The sequence below is a fragment of the Pogoniulus pusillus genome, chromosome Z (genome assembly GCF_015220805.1).
Source record: "Pogoniulus pusillus isolate bPogPus1 chromosome Z, bPogPus1.pri, whole genome shotgun sequence".
Lineage (NCBI taxonomy): Eukaryota > Metazoa > Chordata > Aves > Piciformes > Lybiidae > Pogoniulus > Pogoniulus pusillus.
The window spans coordinates 93,165,606-93,190,224 of record NC_087309.1 but is presented as its reverse complement, the minus strand read 5'-3'; the positions used below and the strand labels follow the sequence as shown (position 1 = coordinate 93,190,224).

The window sequence follows — 24,619 nt, the reverse complement described above, 5'->3', positions numbered from 1 at the left end:
CCCGCCGGCTTGGAAGCCACTGCTGGGGGAATGGAGGCTGATCGGCTGGAGAGCGCGGTGAGCGCGACAAGGAGCTGGGGGTCGCGGCCGCTGGATTGAGGTTTTTTGTCCCTTCGGCCGTTGTGTCTTATGCTGTTGGGGGGGAGCGGTAGATTTCGGGAGGCGGGGGAGACGTAGTGTTTGACCACCCCCTCGGTGTCCGCCCGTGGCCCTAACCATTCAGAGGCACGAAGCGGCACCGGCGGAAGCTCCACGGTGTCGTGGTGGCGGGTAGCGCTCGTGCGGGGCTCTGCAGACGAGGCTCTGCAGAGTTCGGTGCGCGTAGCAGGGAATATAATGTGCTCCTGGAGGCACATAAATGAACTTGCGCTAACATTTCGTGGCTTGCAGAACGGTGGAAACCCCGGAGGCAGTGAGCGGATACTGGGCAGCCGGTGTCTGCGCCCGCAACTTGATGCCCTGCTGAGGTTCCGCTCTCCTTGGGCTTCCACAGCAGCCCTCGGAGCGCAGTGCCAGATGGCTGCGGGCCACTAAGTGACTGAGGAGCAGCACGCATTCACCATCTGTCTTTGTGCAGCAGATAAATAATTTTAAAAATACCGTTTTTCTGTCGCGAACTGTTAGCCTCAGTAAGTCAAAGCAGTTTCAGCCCTTAAATTACGGGGCAGGAAGGCCTGTTGTTTAACCAGCATGACAATTTTTATTCCTTCTTGAAAAGCGAACGTGCAAGCAGAGTCAAATGTATGGATCCCTATTGTTCAGAAGTATGGTTGCTTTCGTTTCCCGAGGTCCTTGAATGGTGTTAAGACTACTCCCCTCCATCCTTCCTCTGCAATGCAGACGGGACCTAAAGATGAACTGAGTTTGCCTAGTGGCAGTGTTCATTTCAGTTGAAAGAAATGTTGTGAGTGCTTTCATAAATATTGACTCAGATTTGTTTGCAGTCTTAACCAGAAGAGTGCTTCAAAACGGCTAAAACTGTGTGCAACAATTATACTACAGTTCTGGGATTTGATGACAGACATGCAGCTGTGTGGTTAGGACTTGGTGGCTCACGTTTTCTGTGCTTACACTTGTTTCTCCCTCTTTTTGTCATGAAGGTTACCATTAAGGGTATTGAAAGAGAGCTCATCTGCCCAGCATGCAAGGAACTATTTACTCATCCACTGATCCTTCCTTGCCAGCACAATATCTGTCACAAATGTGTGAAAGAAATACTCTTTGCATTTGAAGACTCTTTAGCCGATGGAGGCTCTGAATCCTCTAATCAGAGTAGTCCTCGAATTAGAATCTCTTCTTCTAGCATGGACAGAATTGACAGGATTAGCAGATCAGGTACGTATCGGAATTTATGCATTTTTCTAAATTTTCATATTAAACTAGCTTGAACTGGATGGAATCTGCATTGGTAAAAATGTCTTCCCAGTACTCCTGATGTGGTTAAAGAGATGACTTAGGGATAGTACAAGTCTTGTTCATTCTGTGGCAAGAACAATGATAATATTTTTAAGGACGACACTTTTTTTATATAATGGGTTTGTCTTTGTGGCATCTTGTAACCATTGTGTTTGTTTATTCCTGCATTTGAGTTACATTGAGATGCAATAACATCATGTTAAATAGTGTCAACATGCAGATTTCGGTAATTTTATTGCCTGTAGTACTGTTAAGGCAGTTTTCATACATTTTGTGCAGCCTAAATTCAGTAGTCCAAACTTCCTTCTGAGTCTCTTCAGAGCTTGAAAATATTAGTTTTTTACTACCCATTTAATTTTGTTTCCAATAAATAATTTTTGATATAGGATGATTGTGAAATTGAAAGACAGATGACTTTAAGAAAACTGCTTTGACCCTCTCTTTCAGTGTGGTCTGTTCAAAGCTTTAAGGAATGCTTTGCTGTAGGACTCCTTATGGTCTTTGTGGTATCACTAGAAAGATTCTTACATCTGTCTCTGTAATCCACAGATGAGATGATCTGCTTTTACAGATCAGGTTAATTGAAAGTACTTGGTGCGTGTTGTACATCCTGAAAGAAACCTTGTCGTGGCTTTTAGGCTTCCTTCTTGATTTCATTGGGGCAGTTAACAAGGCAGGAATTATAAAATATGTAGTTATTTTTATTTCCGGAAAGCCCTGCCCACAACTATATAGAAATTAGTTGAATTTGGGTTCTAATTCGTTCACAAGGATGCTTATGGGCAATTCATTCATTTAGGAGAACCAGAAAATTTGGAAAAGTTTAGCCGCAAAATAGCTTTGCTCCACTTAAAAATAAAAGGCAGCCCAGAGCCCTAGAAAGTGTGTTCTACTGACTGCAGTGGAGTAGAAGTTTCAAGATAGTCCCTGTCGCCTTTATGGCAGTGTTTGAACTGCTCAGCCATTAAGAAGCTTCTAGATCTTCCCAGGGTGCTGTGAAAGAGGCAGAGGATCTCTGACCTGATCCTGGTTCCTCTTGGCATGAAGGTTGCAGAAGTGCAGGCAGGATCTCTTGCAGATGCACAGAGAGCACAATGTCTGTGGCACTTCTTGCCATGTCGTGAGGCACTTAAATGCTTTCTCCTGGGAAGCTTTAGGCACTTAGGTTTCCAGGTTGTTCAAGCCCAAAACATCAGGCATAAGCTGGTCTGAAACACAAGGCAGGGCAGAACACGTTGTCCAAGAGCAGTGAAGCAGGGGCAGCTCTGTGAGGCAGAGGCAGCAAGACAGAAGTAGCTCAACTGCTTGCAACTTAGCTCAATTTATATTACTTGCCTGAGTATAATGGCTCTTTTGGCCACAGATTCACCAATCAAAATAGCATTTGCAAAACTGACCATATTAGGTGAAACCAGGGCTTGCTCACCCTTATTTGGGCAAGACACCCAACAAGTTCCTATGGGTACCTGATTGTCACTTTGGGAGGGGATTTAATGGCCCAGTCCTCTGTTTTCCTCCCACCCTTGCTTCCCCCATCAGCAGAAGGGTGGGGCAAGCCAGAACATCTAATAGGCCTGTTAGCCTTCTAGGACACTTCTGACATCATCCTCTTTAAAATCATATACTGCAACGTGGGCTGTATCTCATATTTCATGTTACATTCATTCTCCACAGTTTTCAAAGTTCAGATGTTTTATTTCACCCAATTTCTGAGTTCCCTTGTACTGGTGCTCTTTCAATTTAGTTTAGTAAGCAAATGCTGTGTTTACTGTAACTTGGATGATTGAGGCTTACATGATTTGAGAGAATCCCCAAACCAAATGACTGGTTATCTTCATTACAATTCTACTTTCTGGACATGCACTACATGTCACAAAAGCTCGCCTACCCTAGCTCTCCATCAGACAGTAGAAATTGTAATCTAGCATGCGGATCTGTGGCACAGTCTACCCTATACTCAGAGGAAGCAGAGTTCTCCTGGAAATTTGACATTTGATTACTACTAGATTTACAGACTTCAGATAGCAGTGCTGCCATCATTGTAGACTACTTTTTTCACAACTTCTGGTGTTACTTTTCCATGATACATTTAAATACCTAGAATGACCTTTTCTTGGTGTTCCTGCCCTCCCTGAGATATATGCATCAACTTGTTGCAGGAATTGTAATCTTTAAATCCACAGTAGGCCTCCAGCATCCCAGGAAAATGATGGAAAGTTAGGCATGTTATCTATCTTCTCATCTGTCCTGATAATAACAGGGTTATAAATGCTTTCCTAAAATACCTGTTTGATGAGTAAGAGAGGGTTGAGACACAAGGAGGAACTTCTTCACTGTAAGGGTCACAGAGCACTGAAATAGGCTTCCCAGAGAGGTTGTGGGATCTTCTTCTCTGGAGTCTTTCAAGGCCTGTCTGGATATGCTCCTCTGTGATCTGTGTTAGATAGTATTGTCCTGCTATGGACTCGATGATCAGCTTGGGTCCCTTCCAACTCCTAACATTCTGTGATCCTGTGATTCTATGAGACCTGGAAATAATGGTCTACCCCTTCTTTCTCCCAAAGAGCACTGGGCAAATATACAATGCAGGGGAGTTATCATACCTGACAGTTCAAGTTTGCAAAATGAAAAGACTATGGAAATGAGAGAATACATTTGGGCATTAACGTTATGCTATCTTCTACTGTTACAGGCATTACAGTTTCATTTCAATGTGGGTTGTGAGATTTGCTCTCAGACATTTTGGTACCACTGTTTCACCAGCTTGCAGCTCACACTTGTGCAGGATTTGCCCTGCATCTGAGATACCCATACTGTGCCTTACCTTGGTTAATTTGGTTTGTCATCCTTAGGGGAATTTGTAATAGAACAGCTTCATAAGAGAAAGAACATGCAAGAAAATGTCTTGAAGTGGGGCCTCACATATATCACAAACAACTAGACACTAGAATTTCTGTTAAGCTGGTGCAAGATATGTAATTTTCCAGACATTTTTGTTAAATTTGAAAATGCATTTGACACCTTCCACTGTGTGCTTTTTTTCCCCTTTCCTAATATCTCTATAAGGAATGTCATCTATTTTGAACTATTTTGGCATTTTTTTTTTGGCATTTAGGTTATTGAGATGCCAGAGAGCTGATCCACATTCAATATTTGTTTTGCAGAGAAAGCTTGCATTTGCAAATACAATTTATTGTACTGTAAAAAGGGCCCAAACTGGTAGAACTCTTTATTTTTCAGTTGATATAGAGTGCATGTTCTTAAAATCTAATGCATTGTTTTAAACCCCATGCTGCTAATATTCTGGGTAAAGCAGCTTTTTTAATAAACTCTGTTGCATGTAAAATAAAAGTAAGGCATATTTCTTGTTGCTAATCTGTTTTCCATAATGTTAATGTAGTTACAATGTTACTTAGAGTAAAGCATATAATGTGATTATGTTGACACTTGTGCAGCCCCAAGGGATGATGCAGAAACTGAATGTTTCAAATATCTCTCCCTGAGTCCCCCCCCAAATCTCCTCCTTCTCCTTTTCTCTGTTCTTAAATACTATATTTGTTTCATGTGCTAGGAAAATAAATATTATTGTGTTTCAGCCCTGCAGTAATTTAACAGCGACAGGAGAGAAGATAGATGATGTTTTTCATTTGAACCATTGAAAACCAATAGTATATAATTTTTTGGATTCTAAACAGCTTTCTGTTCATTGTTTGCAGCCTCGCAGAGGAAGTCTTTTGGGTGGAGAGGTAGAGATACTTCACTTCTTGTATTGTCTAGAGGTAGCCTAGCATTTAGATCTCAAGTTAAATATTGTTCATTAGCTTTTTGTCAGTGGTCAAGTTCACAAAATGCTTTTTGCAGTGAGCAAACATTCATCAGAGGACTTCTATAAGGAAACCTTTTATTTCTATTTAACACTGACTTAAAAGTCAACTGGACTGGCATTCAGTTAAGGGCTAGATTATATTTGTTTTTCTCGTGGATATGTATGCCTGAACATGCATCAACAGATGCACATTCTTTTATCTCTTTAAAACAAAAAACACAGTCAACTCCTCCACCCCTCCACTTTTTTGTTGTCAGGAGTTTACATGCTCAAGTTGTCTTACTGGTACTGAAGTGTAATTATTGGCTTGATCTGTGGTACATGGAGAAGTCATGGTTGGCCATCACTTTTAAATGGAAGGTAATACACATTCTTCATTGCATCTGATCCTGTTTAATTGGATAAAGAAGCATCTGACATTTGCACAATGTTAATCTGAGTAGCCAATTCCAGATCTGGCAGTTTAACACATGAATGTATGAAGAAAAATATTTTAAACTGATATATTTGTAATGTTTGGCATGCTTGATGACACAGTCGGGTTGAACTGTTTTTTTAAGTACATTTTATTTCCCAAACTGAGCTAATCAGAGCATCTCAGCCACAGTGTACACTTGTTAATGTAAATATTTCTTTTTCTTCTGATGTGATGTTCTGTCAAAAATGAAAAAAAAAAAAATCCCAGAGGTCCATGTTGCCGTAATACGGACAGGCACATGAGCAATCCATGGAAATACTGTGTCCTTCAAGAAAGGCACGATCTGAATTTCCCACTCAGTGAAGGACAAAGCTGCTAATTGGAAGAAGTTTAAATTGTCTCATTGAGACAATTGAAGTTGAAGACAATGTCATAAACCAAAAATACTGTAGGACACCATCATCACTCCTGGAAAGATCTTTTTGAAGAAAAAAAACTTTGAGGAAGATTAAAGTATTGGAAATTGACATTTTGGCAGCTACTGACTGGTCTCATTTTTACTCCATTTTTCTTTGCTTCCTAAGAAACCATTTGAGTGTGGGAGTGAGGTGCAATATACATTTATATTAAAAAAAAAAAAACCCAAACCAAACCTTAATGAGAATCCAGTTGACTTTTAAAATCTTTATTTTTTAAAACTCTCACACATTTAACTTCCATATCTTCCATAACTGTAGAATTCTGGTGATACTGTTTGCTTGGAAAACATGATTGTATCTTTAAGATGTCTTATCCCTTTGTGTGCTAGTTTGAGGCTAACTGGAATATTTTAGTGGGATGAATTAGATTATAGGCTGTGAAAAGGCAACAATGGTGATGCCTCCTTCACTCATAGGCTTGCTGAGATTATAAAAACAAGAACACAAAACATAGAAAAGACAGTGTGTGTGGGTCTCTGTTGGAGTCTGTGCTTTCTTCCTGGAGTTTTGCTGTGTAACTAAACCTTGTGTTTTGTAACCCACCCTTGCCGATCCTCCAAGCTCACCTTGCACCTAAGGCAAACTCTGGGATAAGGTAGAGGGGTGGAAAGAAGGTGGAGGAGTGGTTGGGAACACATCCTGGGGACTGATTCCTGGGAGGGATGTTGTGTTTCTGTATTACCTTTAACTTGTATATTTCTGTATATAGCTGTATATATTGTAAATAATCTATTTGTATTTTGCGCTAAGCTGCAAATATAAAGTTTTATTCCTTAATTTCCAGCCAGCTGAGTCTAGTGTGGGTGATTTCATAAGAGTAGGGGTGCGGGTAACATCCAAACCATCACACTTTGCATGCGATCAGCTGAAGATTGGGCTTTTCACCATTTTAAGTATTGTACCTCTCTTACAGAAGAGGATATGTAAATGTCTTTTAAAGATATACTTAAGATTGTTCTATGACTTGAGTCTTTGCAGTTTGTATCCTAGTTGTAACTGGAGTCTGCATATGAGCGTGATGTTGTGATAGTATGCAAGTGGAGAAGTCTAAGAGCGCACCTGAGGGATGGCAAAGAGCTCAGGTCCAGCCAGCATGGGTTTAGGAAGGGCAGATCCTGCCTCTCCAACCTGATCTCCTTCTATGATCGGGTGACTCGCTTGGTGGATGTGGGGAGGCCTGTGGATGTGGTCTATCTGCACTTCAGCAAGGCCTTTGACACTGTCCCCCACAGCAAACTGCTGGCTAAGCTGTCAGCCCACGGCTTGGATGGTAACACTCAATGCTGGGTTAGGAACTGGCTGGAGGGCCGGACCCAGAGAGTGGTGGTGAATGGTGCCACATCCAGCTGGCGGCCAGTCACTAGTGGTGTCCCTCAGGGATCAGTGCTGGGCCCCATCCTCTTTAACGTCTTCATAGATGATCTGGATGAGGGCATCGAGTAAGTCATCAGCAAGTTTGCAGATGACACTAAGCTGGGGACAGATGTGACTGAGTTGGAGGGCAGAAGGACTCTGCAGTGGGACCTTGACCGCCTGGACAGATGGGCAGAGTCCAATGGGATGGCATTCAATAGCTCCAAGTGCAGGGTGCTGCACTTTGGCCACAACAACCCCATACAGAGATACAGGCTGGGGTCGGAGTGGCTGGAGAGCAGCCAGACAGAGAGGGATCTGGAGGTGCTGATTGATACCTGCCTGAACATGAGCCAGCAGTGTGCCCAGGTGACCAAGAGAGCCAATGGCATCCTGGCCTGCATCAGGAATGGTGTGGTCAGCAGGAGCAGGGAGGTCATACTGCCCCTGTACTCTGCACTGGTTAGACCACACCTTGAGTACTCTGTTCAGTTCTGGGCCCCCCAGTTTAGGAAGGACACTGAGATGCTTGAGCATGTCCAGAGAAGGGCAACGAGGCTGGTGAGAGGCCTTGAGCACAAGCCCTACGAGGAGAGGCTGAGGGAGCTAGGATTGTTTAGCCTGGAGAAGAGGAGGCTCAGGGGTGACCTTATTGCTGTCTACAACTATCTGAAGGGTGGTTGTGGCCAGGGGGAGGTTGCTCTCTTCTCTCAGGTGTCCAGTGCCAGAACAAGAGGACACAGCCTCAGGCTGCGCCAGGGGAAATTTAGGCTCGAGGTGAGGAGAAAGTTCTTCACTGAGAGAGTCATTGGACACTGGAATGGGCTGCCTGGGGAGGTAGTGGACTCGCCGTCCCTGGGGCAGTTCAAGGCAAGGTTGGACGTGGCACTTGGTGCCATGGTCTAGCCTTGAGCTCTGTGGTAAAGGGTGGACTTGATGATCTATGAGGTCTCTTCCAACCTTGGTGATACTGTGATACTGTGACACTGTTTCTTGTGATAACCTGTAGTACTTCACAAAAGCCATACTTCTTTGTTCTAAATCAGATTGGCAGATACAAGAAGAGAATATGAGGAGGACCTGTGGTTCTCTGAGCTGTACATCTAATCCATGTGTTTTGCTGCTGCTTCTCTGTGGGTTTTGTGGGATTTTTGTGTGTGTGTTTATAAGTAGAATTCAATTTTAGCAAACTGGACACAAGATAAATAGGAATGAGAGTGCTCAAAGTAATTTATCACATCATCAGTGCTTTCTTTTTGAATTAGGAATGTAGAAATACTGTAAGTAGAAAACAGACTAATTCTTCCTGCATGTTAATATTTTAACACTTGCTATGCGAAAAGTGAATGTTTCCATATCTTAGCTATTGAAGTGGTGGAATATGCCAAGAAACTTTGCAAGTCATCTTCCAGTGTTTAAGATGCGAGAAAGACTCCACAACCCTAGACACGTAAGAGTGCTGTCAGTTGAAAGGGATGAGACATCTGAAGGTGCAGAGGACTTCTTTGATACTGAATTGCTTTCTGCAAGCAGAGCATCACCAGTCTTCACAGAGGACACCTCATGATGACAGTTGTTTTGGTCCACCACGGGCAGAATAAAAGGCCTCCATTTGGATGCAGCTGAACTGGCCTTTGAGTTAAATGAACACCATTTTCATATGGAGCTGCTTGGGCCAGAGTTCAAAAGCACGATATTGGATATGAATTCAAATCATATTTTTAAACTTGACCACTGCACCATGGTGTTTTTTGTTTGGTTGGTTGGGTTTTTTTTCCTCTTTTTTTCTTATCTTACTTTTGCATTACTTGCTGTCTGCTGTAGCATACAGCCAATAGGCAGTCCCTGTGCGTACAACACTACATTGTTTTCCTAGGTTTAGCAAATGTAAGTACTCCAGCCCCTTCTGTAGACATTGACTGCATGACACTGCATGTGAAATCATCTTTTTACTTCGGTAGAAGTCTGTGTGGAAGATGCAGTATTCTGTGTGCAGGAGTGTGTGTACTTGGAGTGTACAATAGAGAAGAACAGTTCACGATTCACTGCTGACGTTTTGCACTGCATGTGTGTGTTGCTGTGTATGCCAAGTTACAGGTGCTGCAGAACATGGAGTTTGGGTAAATAATTCATGTCAAGTAAGTACTACACAAAAAAAATCTTCCACAAACGAAAACAAAATCTGTGCTTCGTTTATTCATAGCTGTGTGCTGGTACCTTGTGCCACCTGTACTGTGTTGTAAATACAGTCATGCAGACTAGCTGTTCTGCTCAGAACCTGCAGAAAGACATGAGACTGGTTGAATTTGAGACTATCAGTTTATACACACTTGTTCATGCTCTAGTTCTTGCTTCTTAGCTGACAGTCATACATAACCACCATAGAGCACAATTGAAAGCTTTTTAAGGGAACGCTTTCCTTATGGCAGTGTTGGTATGCTTTTATTAAAAGAGACTGGAAAGGGTACCATGGGAAGGGAGGTTGTTGGATGAGGTAGCCACAAGGCAGTGATACAAAGCAACTGTCTTTCAGATACTCTCAAATGACACTTCAAAAATAAATAAAGTATGAACATTCATGATGGGAAGATCCTGACTAAATACAATTGAGAACAAATTTCCTATCCTGAAGAAACAATTTCAACATTAAGAATTCAGCTTTCAGTCACACCTCCATTTACAAATTTGTTGTTTATACCAACATGTGTCCTCTCAAAGGAATCTAGAAAACATATTCCAGCTATAGAAGAGACTTTTTCATTTGTTTATAAGGGGAAGTGGAGAAGATAATATATTAAGACTAAACACTGATGTAGCCTGCTTCAGAGACAGATAATGAACTCTTTTTGATACTTGTGCCCAGTAAGTCAGTGAGTGAGACATGGGGATCCATTCTGTCTTTGATAGCCTCAAGAATGTTACCCTGTCAATATCTTTTGGGTTTGTGTGAGCTATCCTCTTGAACAGGATCCAAAGGCTCATTAGGCTTGTGGCTTTACCCGAGTATTTGATCACTTTATTTTGGAGAGGTGGGAAAATTTGTGCACAGCTGTTTTCTAGGAGTGCAGCTTCTCTGCTATCCCCTTTCAAAACAAAAGGAGATAGATGAACCATGTATAACCATAAAGGTCTATGGTTCCCCAGTTCAGAGGAATTTCTCAGACATCGCAACCATCTGGACATACCCTTTGGTTTGTGTTGCTTAGCAGCCCTCCTTTATCAATTTTGTACTGGTAATACCTGGTGGTCTCTCTCTTATTTCTGTGTGGTTGTTTGTTGTTGTTGGGGTTTGGGTTTTTTTTTTTTTTTTTTGATGCCCCTTGAAATGAACCAGACAAGGCTGATTCAGCCACGGTAAACTTCAGGGAGTTTGAAACTAGCTATATTTGTCTAGGAATAGCTAGTCTTACTCTGGGAATAAGCATCTTTCAGTTCAGTATGTTGTGAAGCTGTTGCTCTCTCTGGTGAGTTACAAAGCCTAAAACCATCTGGTTTCCATAAGATTTTCTATTAAAAATCTGCATCTTGAGTGCATCCAAAAATACATGAAGAAGATGGGATTGGAACAGATTAACACATTTTAGCATGAAATTAAGTTTTAGTGTAGTAGTTTGTAATGTCCCCTGGATTCTGACATTACGCTACCGTGTCAGTGTATTTTCTTTGGCTTGGCAGACTTTATATGAGTGGATACTTTACTGTTTATACTCCTCCTAAATCAGGATTTGGTGTCTGCACAGGTAGAAAACGCAATTCACTGACTCCTAGATCTACTCTGTTTCCTTGCCCGGGTTGCCAGAGGGATATTGATCTTGGAGAGCGTGGCATCAATGGCTTATTTCGCAACTTCACTTTGGAAACCATTGTGGAAAGATACAGACAGGCAGCCAGGGCAGCTATCGCTATTATGTGTGATTTCTGCAAACCTCCACCTCAGGAATCCACAAAGAGCTGCATGGACTGCAGTGCAAGCTTTTGCAATGAGTGTTTCAAAGTACACCATCCTTGGGGAACTGTGAAAGCCCAGCATGAATATGTAGGACCAACCACCAACTTCAGACCTAAGGTAAGCATACTGTATGTTACAGGAATTTGGGTTGCAGCATTCACATACAGCTTCAGATGTAGCTTTGTAAAAGTAGTTGCTTTTTAGGACCATCGTTGCTTTATGGACTACTGATGTTACCGAGTGAAGCATAATCTTTTGTTTCTATTGCTTCTGAAGTGTCTGTAGTTGAAGAGGATTCTGAAAATAAGGAATTTTTTACTTTGAGGAATGGATTGTGTTGTTTGTGTTTTCAGTCTTATTTTTTCTCTTTTTGGAAGACTTAATAAATACCTAGTATGACAGTGTTTTTCTCTAAAAGTTGGGTTAAAAAAGGTGCCTATGTGCAGTAAAAAGCCCAGATCCAACCCAACAAAACTGCCATGCCTTCCCCCCCGACTTAAGGAAGGTTTCCTGTGGTTGTTTTCTGCGTGAACTAAATCGGTCACAAACTGTCTTCTTTCTCTCCCTCCTCACATCGAGCAATAGCAAAGGGTGAAGTTCAGGTCTTCATTGTTATTACACATTCTTATTTATTTAGGTATAGGAGAAGAGAAAAATGTAATGGCAAGTTTTCTACTTCAGATGATGCCACTGCTTTCAGACAAAACAGAATGCTTAAAAAGTGCAGAACATGACAGTGTCTTAGTGACTCTGTGTTACATAATGGAAGGAATTGTCACAGCTGCTATCTCTCTAACAAGGCACCCCAATAGGTCTTAATGTCTCAGCATTTGCATCATGCCTGTGGCTTGTAACTTCACTGGAGGTCCTATAGATAGTGGAAGAGTTGGTGTTCAAGGAGTCCTGATTAATTTTGATTAAAGTCGATTACAGTTGAATCTGTAATATATAAGAATCACTTGACCACTGGTGTAATTCTTTCTGAAACTGTAAAAATTCAAGCATCAGAAGTTAGCGAGCTAGCAGATACTGAATATCCAGATGTCCCCTTAGTGCTATTTTTTTGTGTCTTAACACAGTCATTCCAGTTAAGAGCAAGTATCTGTTTGATGTGATTTAAATTATACTGGCACACAGCTGCCTCTGTGATATGTCCCTTTATGGGATAAACAAATAAGGTAAAAGTTTACATGCTGTGTTCCAGCTCTTGACATAAAATGCTGTACAGATCCCTGAAACCCTCACTGGTGCAACACTGATACTTAAAAATACCAAAAGAATCTTGTGATCCTTGTATTCTCTTAGGAGTACCATATATTCTTATAGTACATACAGACTGAATTTGTTGCAGAAGAGGGAAAAAGGGAAAAGTGGTTTACATCCCAACCTTGATGTGTGTGGGATTAAACTTTATAAAATTACATGTGTTAAGACATTCGTACTGTTTAAAAGATAAAAGAAACAAACAAAAAAAAAAAAAAACAAAAAAAAAAAACAACCAAAAAAAGCAAAGAAGAGACTATAGTTTAGTTAAATCAACTGTAGATATATCTGTTTTGTAGAAAAACTTTCCAACAACAGTAAACTGATCTTTATTGTGCCCTTTACTCTCACTCGAATATTCTCTAAACCCACCTAGGGAGGTGATGGAGTCACCGTCCCTGGGGATGTTCAAGAGAAGACTGGATGGGGCATTTAGTGCCATGATCTAGATGACTGGATAGGGCTGGGTGCTAGGTTGGACTGGATGATCTTGGAGGTCTCTTCCAGCCTAGTTAATTCTATGATTCTTTTTGAGGACTTAGTACAAATAAAGAAAAGTGCACTTTTCGTTGCACTGCATTGTTAAGACCTGAACTGGATGCATGACATGTCTGCTAATCTCCTAAAAAGTATTACCAGTTACTGTATCAATTTACATCCAGACTTCAAAGCACTTTGGGATGGGAGAAGCACATACTGGGTTGATTGTTCTGAAATTTTGAGAGAGCTAGACAAGGTAATCTGTTGATCTCTTCTGTTTCTAGCTTGCAGGTTGTAATTCTTGCCTAGATTAATAATAATACAAAACGTGGTTTCTGTTAGGCATGACCATGCACTGCTATGGAAAAATTACTTTCACAGACTACCTGTGTGACTGCATTTTTTTTTTTTTTGAGATATCTGCCTGCATAGATGAATTTCTAGAAAAAATCTGTGGTGTTTGGTTTGTTTGTTTGTTTGTTTTTTTAAATCTATCAATGAGAGTGATATAGTTTATTGCATATTCTGCTTAATGACAGTCTTACCAGTGTGCTAGTACAGCTGGTGTCTTTGGGCTTTTCATAACAGCCTAAGATAATATTTAAGGCCTGAGAGCTGGTTTCAGCGTTGATCTTTAGTTTTAATTTAGTGTGTCTATATTTATGCTACTCACAGTTTTCCATTTTTTATGCCTTTTCCTGATGTTTGTTTTGTACATTGTGTATTAAAAGCTAATGCTTTTGAAGCCTGACTGTTGGCACTGCTATCTTGTTTTCACCTTGGCGTGAAACTGAGGAGCTTTCTTGAGCTCTTGGGCAACATAGAGTAGACAGACCCAAATGTTGTCTGGAAAGCTTTATCTAACACTTCACCTTCCATTTAGATGACTTTACTTACTGCTTGAGCTTTGAGTTGAGCATGGGTTTTTTTTGTTCTCTTTGAGTAGTTCTTTCAGCATGTTCAGTTTTATAGTGAATAGCAACGTTTTTGCAGTGCTGTTTTAGACTACACTAGAATTACTGCACAGCATAAACAACTTGTAATTGGAGTCAGGCAGAAAAATTGAAACACTGGAGCCTTTTGTTGTTAAAATGACAGCGACTAGTGGTGGTGGCTGCATTTCATTTGTTGCTCTTAAAGCAGTAGTTATGCATCTGATGAAAATCTACCTTGTATTATGTCAACTCTTGCTTTGAGAAGCATTTCATAGCTGTTTCAAGGCAAGTTCAGTTTGATAAGGTGTGTCTCTTGTATATTGCATTTACGTCTCTGAGCAGAATTGTGGACATCTGGCATCAAGCTAACAACTTCAGGGATTAGCAAAACGGTAGATTGAGTGTGGAGACTATGTGATATGTACACAGACATTGATGCAGGTTCATTCACTGTAAACGTTGTGAAAGTGTTTGTGTTCTTCTGTTGGCCTTCTCTGGCGTGGACAAATATAAAAGGTGGAAGATAAACTGAATCTAAAAAAATCCACTGATGAAACCAAACACTGCTGTGGGATGAGCAAGTGTTTTAATGGTTTCTTGATCTATTCAGTTTTTTGGAAGTACACCTGCATTCTTTCTGCTGTTTGGTTTTTTTTGTTTGTTTGTTTTTTTCCCTCAGATTTTGATGTGTCCAGAACATGAAATGGAGAGGGTAAACATGTACTGTGAAATCTGCAGAAGGCCTGTTTGTCATCTTTGTAAACTCGGTGGATGTCATGCAAACCACAGAGTGACTATGATGAGCAGTGCCTACAAAACCCTTAAGGTAATAAACAAGTACTTTTGGGCCTGGCCTTAAGAAGGGGAAGAATGCTGAGCTATTGGTATAAGGGTTAATTCCTTCTGGCAGGAAGCCAGGGTGTGTTTAGAGGACACTGAACTGGTCATGAGGCGTGCTGTTGTGCAACATCTGTTAATATATGTATTTTAGTGTGACATGGTGCATGTCTGAGCAACTGAACTTATTTTCTGTGAAGTTTGCAACCCCTGAAAAGTGCTTCCACTTTATTTTAGCCAACTTTACAGCAGTACTGAGCAGTAGAGAAGGCTTAAGCAGTTAATACTTCACAATCTAGATTTTTAAGGACACCTGTCTTTCTGGCTTCAGTAACTGACACTTCATAAGGAATCCTGAAAAATTTGCATCTGAAATGTCCCACAGACTTTGAGGAGACTCTGTCTCCAGAGCCATTAAAAATCTGCCTGGATGTGTTCCTGTGAGATTTACTTCTGATCTACTGGTGGGGTGGTACTAGAGGATCTTCAGAGGTCCATACCAACCCCTACCATTTTGTGATTCTGTGTTCTGAAACTGCATAGTTGTTAATTCTCTAAACACAGTACTACAGGGAAGACTTGAAAACTTTATGCTGTGATTAAAGAATGATTGCTTCTACCTCTGCTTCCTTTTATTCTCTTGCTCACAGGAAAAAAAAAAGGAATAAAAAAACAAAACTAAAACCAAAAACAAACCAAAACCCCTCCCACCAGCCTGCGTTGGGCTCTTTGACCCTTTGGCCTCATGCCTTGTTTGCAAGGCTTTCCCTATACAGCAGTTAACTCTGGCAGCTAAGGAAGTGCAGGCACTCATAAGGTCATGGTTTGAACCTTTTTTTTTTTTTTTTTTTTAGCAAATGGTACTACAAGTGAATTAAAAACTAACAAGGGTTTGGGTTTTTTTCAGTCTCAGTACCACCCTAAATCCTTGTGTTCCTACTCTAAAAGAGGGTGACTTCTGTGAGTGGAGAAGAATAAGCCAGCTAAAGCTGTCAGGTCTGTCCCTTAGAGGCTGTGCTGCTAGTCCTGCTTAACAACAGTGGCCCAATGGCCCTCTGCAGTCATTGAAGGTCACTGAGTGATTTTCCATAGGCCTGCTGCTCATAGCTGGTGGCAGACTGCTGTCCTTTTAACTAGATGAACTGAATGACCTGCCTGCACTGGTTGTCACTTTGAGAGGGATACCATTTTTCTGCCATCTTGATGTTTTGTTTTAACAGGAGAAACTTTCAAAAGATATCGAGTACCTCATCAGTAAGGAGAGTCAGGTGAAAGCTCACATCACACAGCTGGATTTGCTGCTGAAAGAAACAGAGGTGAATGGTTTATGGGTTCTCTGGAGATGGAGGAACACAGCATGGACTTGAACTGTTTTTAGTAAAATGTTTTAAATTCTTTGTTTTTTTTTTTTCAGTTAGCCATTGATACAGTTTCTGAACATTTTATGCTAGTCTTGAATCACACACAGTTAATTCCTAATGCTGACAGTGTGGGAAATTTGGGCAACATACAGAGGGAAGTAATTTTGAGTGCTGCTGTAAATTTAATTGAAATGATACCTTAACCAGAAACAGGTGAGTTAAATTTGCAGCTCTTGTGTTTCAGTAGTGCAGCACAATTCAGTGAATTCACTGTCTGCTTACTGTAAGGATGTGGCAGCGAAGTCAGAACTACAGCCAAAATCTCCGTGCAGAAGAGTGGTAAGCTCATATACAAGATTAACATGGTGCACAGAAATTGCAGGAGCTCCCAGCTGCACCTATACCTTGACACAGACTGTCTCTGTGCTTCATCCTGTGGCATTAAAATTCTGAAGGCATATCTGAGAGCTGGGCTGAAACCCCAGTTCAGGGTGATTGGGGAAGGTTGAAGAGCATCTTGGCTATGGAGACTGAATTCAGAGACTGAACTGCTTTTACAATGCTTTTCCAAGACCTATTCGAACAGATGCTATGCATAACTTCAGACTTAATTGTGCTCTTTTGTGTTAAGATCATAATTGCTTACCAGTTTGGGTGCAGTGCTGATCAGATTGTCAGTGCAGAAGAGCATAATAAAGCTCACATCTCTTAAGCAGATGACTCGAATGCTGTGATACCTTGAACAACCTTTAGTATGCTTCTGTACTCAGTCAGAGTGTTGTGGAATCTGTCTAAAATGTCTTTTGTTTCCTCCTAGTGCAACAGTGAAAGAGCTAAAGAACAAGCATCTCAGAGTTTTGATAAGCTATTTCATATCCTGGAGGAGAAGAAATCTGCAACTCTTAGAGCAATTGAAGCTTCTAAGAATTTAAGAATGGAAAAATTGCATTCACAAGCAGAAGAATATCAAGGGCTTCTGGAAAACAATGGCCTTGTAGGATATGCTCAAGAAGTGCTTAAAGAAACAGATCCATCTTGCTTTGTTCAAACAGCAAAACAACTTCATGTCAGGTATCTTAAATATCTTCTGTTTAAGGTATTGTTCCAGGATGTTGGGTCAGGTACATTCTTTTGATATGTATTAGCAAGGTACTGAAGACACTACTTTGTGTTGCAGAGGCTCAGGAGATGGTGCTAGTACTGTTCAGTAGAAATTACTATGTCACACTGTGTTAAACAGCAGAGATGAGAGGCCCTGTCCTGTGACAATAAGCCTTGTTCAGTAGGGCTGCTGTGGAAGGGTAGCCTACCCAGCTCACTGACACACGCTTTGCTCAGAGATTGTATTCAATGTTTTCAAGTTAATCTTGCGTCTCTCTCTCTCTCTCTCTCTCTCTCTCTGGCTTTCAATTCTTTGATCCTAATAGTTGCTCTCCATCAGCAGTTCACACTTGTTTTGTTCTTTGAACGTAATCTCCTAAACTGCTGAAGTGCTCTGCCAACTGACATATTGCCTGTTTCTTATTTTCACATGGATGTACAAAAGGTCTTGAAATTTTGCATTTGAAATCTGTCTAGAGAGGCAGAAATTTCTGGGGGACATCAGTAAGTACATGGCAACAACTTTTTTTAAAACAAAACATAATATTTTTACTTTAAGGAATACCTACTTGCAAATTCCCTTTTCTCTCTTTTGCCATCTCTCTACTTTTGTGCTTGCAGAATCCAAAAAGCTACAGAATCTCTGAAGAGCTTCAGGCCATCAGCTAAAACGACTTTTGAAGATTTTGTGATGGACATATCCAAGCAAGAAGAGATCCTTGCTGATTTGTCCTTCCATTCCAATGGTAAATTACAAGGGCACCAGGTCTTTTTTGACTTACAATTCTAACTGCTTCTCTGGAAAGAGACAAAGTTTATGCAGGACTGCAGATACAGAACTCAGACTTGGTACTGTCCCTTCTGTCTCCGTGATCCACAAGACATTACCTGGCTGTAATGACAGCCTCAGCTTTGATAAAGAAGCTAAGATGCCATTTCATTCAGCACACTGGCTTACAAAATAGTGTGGTTAAGTGATAGTATGTCTTCCTAGAAATTCTTTGTGCATGACAGAAAATAATACTTTTATATATTTGTATATTTAGCTGACATCAAAAATAAGTAATGCAAATTTCAAAATAAAAACATTAAGTAAGGGATTTAAGTGTATGAACAAAATAATTTTTGTCTGCACTCTGAGTCAGATTTTACATGCACTCACACACACACATACACAGTGCCATAGCCACTCATCAAAGGGCTTGTACTGTTAATTCTAAAACAACATGCATCTAAATTTGAACTATTTTTCTTTCCCAAATTTTTGGCATTCCAGGTGTAGAAATACCAGAAATCAATGAAGAACAGAGCAGAATGTACAACAAAGCTCTGATCAGTTGGGAATGCCCTGGGAAGAGAGACTCAGCTGATATCTATGTTCTTGAGTATCATAAGCTTAACAGAGAGGAAGAGAATGTGACATGGCAGGAGATTGAAGTTTGCAGCAAGAGCAAAGTAATACCTGATCTTGATGATGACAGCAGCTATGCCTTTAGAGTTCGAGCATATAAAGGGTCCATCTGTAGCCCTTGGAGCCAAGAAGTTATTTTGCATACACCCCCAGCTCCAGGTATTGGGTTTTCTTATGTCGATAAGGTACTCAAGCTGTGCCTGCTAGTGGTAAAAGCTATAGACAGGTTCCAGTAGCTCCCGGACTTCTACTGTGCTGTTACTGGTTGCATAAATGTTCAGAAGCACTGTTAACAAACAAGATCAAGTAGGCATCATGCTGAGACTCTGTTAGCTTGCGTTATGTTCCTGGTAGCCTTTAAATGTGAGAATTTTTTATGTCAGTGTGACTTACAAGGTAACTTAAAAGCACATGAATCCAAATAATTGAGAAAATTTTGTTTCGGTTTTTATTTGTTTTTCAGTTTTCAGTTTTCTTTTTGATGACAAATGTGGTTACAACAGCGAACATCTCCTGCTGAATCCAAGAAGAACCTCTGTGGAAAGTAGGGCAGGATTTTCTCTACTGCTGGGATCAGAGCGTATGCAGGTTGGATGCTACACAACCCTGGATTACATCATTGGTGACACTGGGATTGCCAAAGGGAAGCACTTCTGGGCTTTTCATGTGGAAGCCTATTCATATCTGGTAAAAGTGGGAGTAGTGTCTAGCAACAAGATACAGAGATTGTTCCATAACACCCATGATGTGGCCAGCCCAAGGTAAATTGCAGACTCTTGTTTAAAACATGTTTTATATAAGGAAGTGTCTTTAAAAAAATAAAGGTGAACCTAACCAGTGGAAAGTAGCTTGAAGGATGTAGTGTAACCAGGTTGTTCTGTTCATCCGCTACTATTAGTAGAAAGATGTTCTAATTATTCAGATTAAAATCCAGATTTTTTTTTTTCTTTTTTTTTGGGAAAGAAATCAGGTTCCTGTATATGTTGAGATATATCAATTAAAGCAAGAAAGAACTGAAAAAAAACCACCAAACATCAGTTGCAATATTTGAGCTATCCTTCATTGTCAGTAGTAAGACTGTTTTAATTTTCTTAGCATACTGGGTTTGGCAACTGTTTAGAGATACCATGTTCAGTGTGCCTACCTGCATGTCTTTGTTGAAACTTGTGTCATGGTGAATTATCACAGGCTATGTGCTTCTGTACAATAGTAGAGTACTACTGAGCACAAGGCAAAGTACAGTAGACAAACCAGCAAAAAGCTTTCTATCCCTCAGTTACAGTTGTATACAGGTAACTGTGGATATGTTGAGGAATAGCAGGCTGGGAGGCTGTCTCCTGCAACTTTGTCAAGAATCTACCACATGTTTTGGCTTCCTACTGTATGACATACTAAAAAGTGTAAAAATGCCAGAGTTGCATAAAGGCAGATGGACCCTTTCTATAAAGTGAGAAACTAGATCCTGATTTTCTTATTTCTTCTTCCTATCCACACAAATAACTTAAAGACTTTAGCTGACATATATCCAGACTCCCCTTGAACACCCTGTCAAGGTCCAGAGAACAGAGATTAACAATATCTCTGTCCAGAGGAGCAAGATCTGTTCTCATGGATTTCTGTGTTGTGAAATTAAGATGCAAACAAGACCGCAGATCACCACAAAACTATTTATTAAAGGATAAAGTTGGGCAAAACAGAGGGAGAGAAAGAGAGAAGGGGGAGAGAGATAAAGAGAACGACAGAGAAGAAGAAGCAGGGAAGGAAAAGAGCTGGAATCATATCACCCTCAGTCGCAGATGGAGAGAAGAGAGAGAGAGCCAGTTGCATGGCCCAGGGGTGATCTTCTGTGGAGCTCGTCAGGGGTTCTTCTGGTGGTGGTGCAGCTCTGGTATTCTGGTGGAGGTCCACCCTTGGTAGTCTGGTAGAAGTGCACATTTTGGCAGGCATTCCTCCTGCCTTTTTATACAGTTTTTTAGCTCGGTGTCCAGGTGCAGCTCCCCAGGAAATCTTCCTGTGTATTCTCATGCATTCGCAGGGGTCTGGTGGCAGCGCCTCCGCCCCTTCCCTGCACTGTCCATACCCCGAATACACATAAGCCTTTTCTCTTCGGGGTAGCTGAGGTAAGATGTAAGCATCCTGGGCATTCTAGCCAGGCTGAGGTCCAGGAGTTTCCAAGGCGTTGTCTGTTGATTTGCATCCCTGAGTTTTCAGCCAAGCACCGAGTCTGAGTCCCGGAAGTTAACAAAGGCAATCTTTATCTTTGTTGATTAGGGAGAGACAATGCAATCTTTATCTTTGTTGATGAACGAGAGAGAGGATTTAGACTCTCACACACCCCAAAAACACAAACCTAGCTAGGAATTATCTGGATAGAATAACCTGTATTTCTGCAGTCTATCATCATCTAGGGACAGAAGCAGAAGGGAAATCATGTAGTCTGAACAAATCTGGCTGCAGACTTTCCCCAGTAACCAGCTGTTGAAACGAGTTCAGGGAAGCGTCCAGGTAGAGTGCTTTTAAACAAAACCAAACCAACCCCCCAAAACTTAAGCCACTGCTTTTTGTGTTGTGAATTTTAAAGACAAAATGATACATCAGTGACATGGAAAACTCATAGCACAGCAGTAAAGTTAAATATATTTACTGGTGCTGTTTGGCATGTAAATAAAGTTACACATATCTCGTCTGTAATGATTAGTCATGTTCACTAAAATACTTCTCAAGTTAACTAATACACTGTACTTGTATGCTCATTAATGACTGTCTAGCATCAGTACATTTAGGTGTATCTACTCTTTAGTAAAGCCTTCTGTGATCTCATCCTTATTAGTGTTTTGCGGTGAACTGTTAGTTGTTTGAAGTGGTCCAGGTGAGTGTTCTCCACCTACTAAATGCACTTTCTCTCCTGTCTTAGTTGTATTTTTATCACACTTAAGTTTTGCAGGTGATTGTGTGATGATACTTGTCTTAGGAAAATATTTTCTCCAGTACACATCATTGATCCCAATTCAGAATTTGACAATAGCAAATGGTTATTTTTCTGTTCCAGATACGAGCAAGACAGTGGTCATGACAGCGGAAGTGAAGATGCCTTTTTTGACTCAACACAGCCTCTCACACTGGTCACTTTAGGCATGAAGAAGTTCGTTATCCCCACGACACCTGCTGCGCCCAAGGACCCAGCGAGCAGGATTCTTCCCTTGCCATCGTGTTTGGGCGTTTGTCTTGACTGTGACAAAGGCAAGGTGGGATTTTATGATGCAGGCTGTATGAAATGCCTATATGAGTGTGAAGTGGACTGCTCTGGTATTATGTACCCAGCATTTGCCTTAATGGGTGGCGCAGCAGTTCATCTCGAGGAAGCTGTCACAGCTAAGTATGGAGAGTACTGTGATGATATCTAGTGCAGTAATCTCTTCGTGTTGCTGTTTTGATATGGAAAATGAGAGCAGAAGAATTTTACCTTCGTGTTTGGTCCTGATTCTACCTTCATGTTGCTCACAAGCCTCTGGCCCATGCTTTTGTAAACAAATGGTCCAGCTACTTCCCACACCAGTGGGAAATGTTCTTCCAGAAATTTTCCTGCCTTTCTTGTGATGCTGTTCTCCACAGACTTTTTTCCCAGGGGAAAGAAGGGAGAAAGTTTGACTAGCAACCAAAATTACTCTTCAGGGGTAGATTTCTGCCTTTTACTGTAACTTAAATCCTTTCATTGTCCGTTTTTCATTTAGTGAATTCAGATATGCTAGCACGTGATTGCCATTCTCACTGAATCGTAGAACAGCTTAGGTTAGAAGAGCCCTCAGAGATCATCTGCTCCAACACCCCTGTCATGAGCAGGGACACGTGTGAACTAGACTTGGACATCTCTCAGCTTTCCTTTCAAGAATGTTTTTGAGCACCATGGGTTGGGTTTTTCAGCATAAAGTAACATTTTCAAACCCCAAATATAAATCAGAGAAATCAGAACTGCAGCTGAACATTTAGGTTATATTTGCAAAGAGGAGGATAAATTAGAAAAGGCATATTGCATGTCATATACCTTTAATGTGACTGTAAGCTAAACCATTAATTCTGACACCTGGTGTCATGTAATTTGTGGCTTAATGGTAAGTTTCTTTACTCTTCCAGGTGACTACTATTAAAATAAATGAAGTGCAATTTTACCTTAAGCATCAGACCTTAGAGTCCAAAATCAGAAGTGTTTGTATGTCTGAGTAATAGTACCTGGTATTGTAGGCAAAAGCAAAGAAATTATTGACATGATTAATGTCAATGTTTAAAGAACAAAAAATCAGGTATTTCTTGTAATACTTGTTTCTATAACTTAATTTTTTAATCTACCAGTAGCTTGGGGGTTTTTTTAGTGAGAATGTTAAAAATGCACTAATTATGTTTGAGACCAAATTTCTGCCTTAAAGCATATCTCTCCTCAAGTTTCTGTTTCTCTCATGATAAAAACTATGTATCCTATAGCAGTTTTTATTAGAATCATAGAACTACAGAATAATTTGTGTTGGACATGACCTTTAAATATCCAACACTAGTCCAACACTGCTTCCATAAGCAGGGACATCTTCTGCTAGACTAAGTTGCTTAAAGTTCTGGCCCTCCTGTCCTTGAACATTCGCAGGGATGGGGCAGCTAGAATTTCTCTTGGCCACCTGTTCCAGAATGTCAATATCATCATTATTAGAAATTTCTTGATTGTGATTAGTCCAAATCTGCCCTCTTTCAGTTTAAAACCATTGCCCTTTGTCCTGTTATTATAGGTGCTGGTTAAAAGTGTCTCTCCATCTTTATTTATGCCCTCTTTATGTAATGGAACACCACAATAAAGTCTCCCCAGACCCTTCACTTCTCCTGGCTGAACAACCTCCACTCTCTTAGATTGTGTTCACAGGAAAGGTGTTTGAGCTGTTTTTGCTTGTATGGCCCTCTTCTGGATCTGCCCTGGCTGGGAGCCTCAGAGCTGGATGCAATACTTCCACTGGGGTCTTGGGAGAGCAGAGTGGAAAAATCAACTGCCTTGCCCTGCTGGCCATTCAGCAGTCGAGGGTACAATTGGCCTTCTGGGCTGGAAGTACACATTGCTCATTTATGTCCAATTTTTCATCTGTCATGATTCCCAAGTCCTTCACCCTAGGATTGGCTTCCATCTGCCAGCCTCTTGATGCTGGAGATTGTCCAGACCCAGCTGCAGGACCTTCTGCTTGGTCTTGGCAAACCTCATGGAGCTCAGATGGGCTCAATCCTCAAGCCTGTCAAGGTCCCTCTGGATAACATCCCATCCCTCTAGCAAATTAACTGCTCAACTTGGTGTCATGTGTAAATTTGCTGAGGATGCAGTCATCTTACTGTCTACATTGTTAATGAAGATACTAAATTATATTAGTGCCAGCACAGACCCTTGAGAGACACCACTTGTTAATGGTTTCCACATGGATATGTTTCTGTTGACTACAACTCTTTGGACATGGCAATCCAGCCAAATACTTACTCACTGAACACTCCATCTGTCAAAACTGTATCTCTCAAATGTATAGAATATTGTAAGAATCCTATGGGGAGAGTGTATCAAAGGCCTTACAGAAGTGCAGGTATCTGACAATCTATAGTTCTTCTCTTGTCCATTAATGAAGTCACTCCATTGCAGAAGACTCTTAGATGTGTCAGGTGTATTTTACCCTTTGTGAACCTACAATGGCTGTATCTAATCATCTCCCTGCTTTCCATATCTTTTGACCTTCCAGGAGGATCCATTACATGATCTTACTGAGCATGGAGGTA

The 24,619-nt window shown here is 40.9% G+C and overlaps 1 protein-coding gene across 1 annotated transcript; it reads left to right on the top strand.

Moving 5' to 3' along the window:
• Positions 1-23,140, top strand: TRIM36 (tripartite motif containing 36). The gene is made up of 10 exons (XM_064140147.1): positions 1-57; positions 1,101-1,335; positions 11,233-11,558; positions 14,799-14,945; positions 16,177-16,272; positions 17,135-17,388; positions 18,040-18,164; positions 18,695-18,988; positions 19,293-19,590; positions 21,879-23,140. The coding sequence occupies exons 1-10, from the start codon at positions 31-33 to the stop codon at positions 22,231-22,233; spliced, it is 2,157 nt and encodes a 718-aa protein (XP_063996217.1). The 5' UTR covers positions 1-30; the 3' UTR covers positions 22,234-23,140.
• The last annotated feature ends 1,479 nt before the right edge of the window (positions 23,141-24,619 follow it).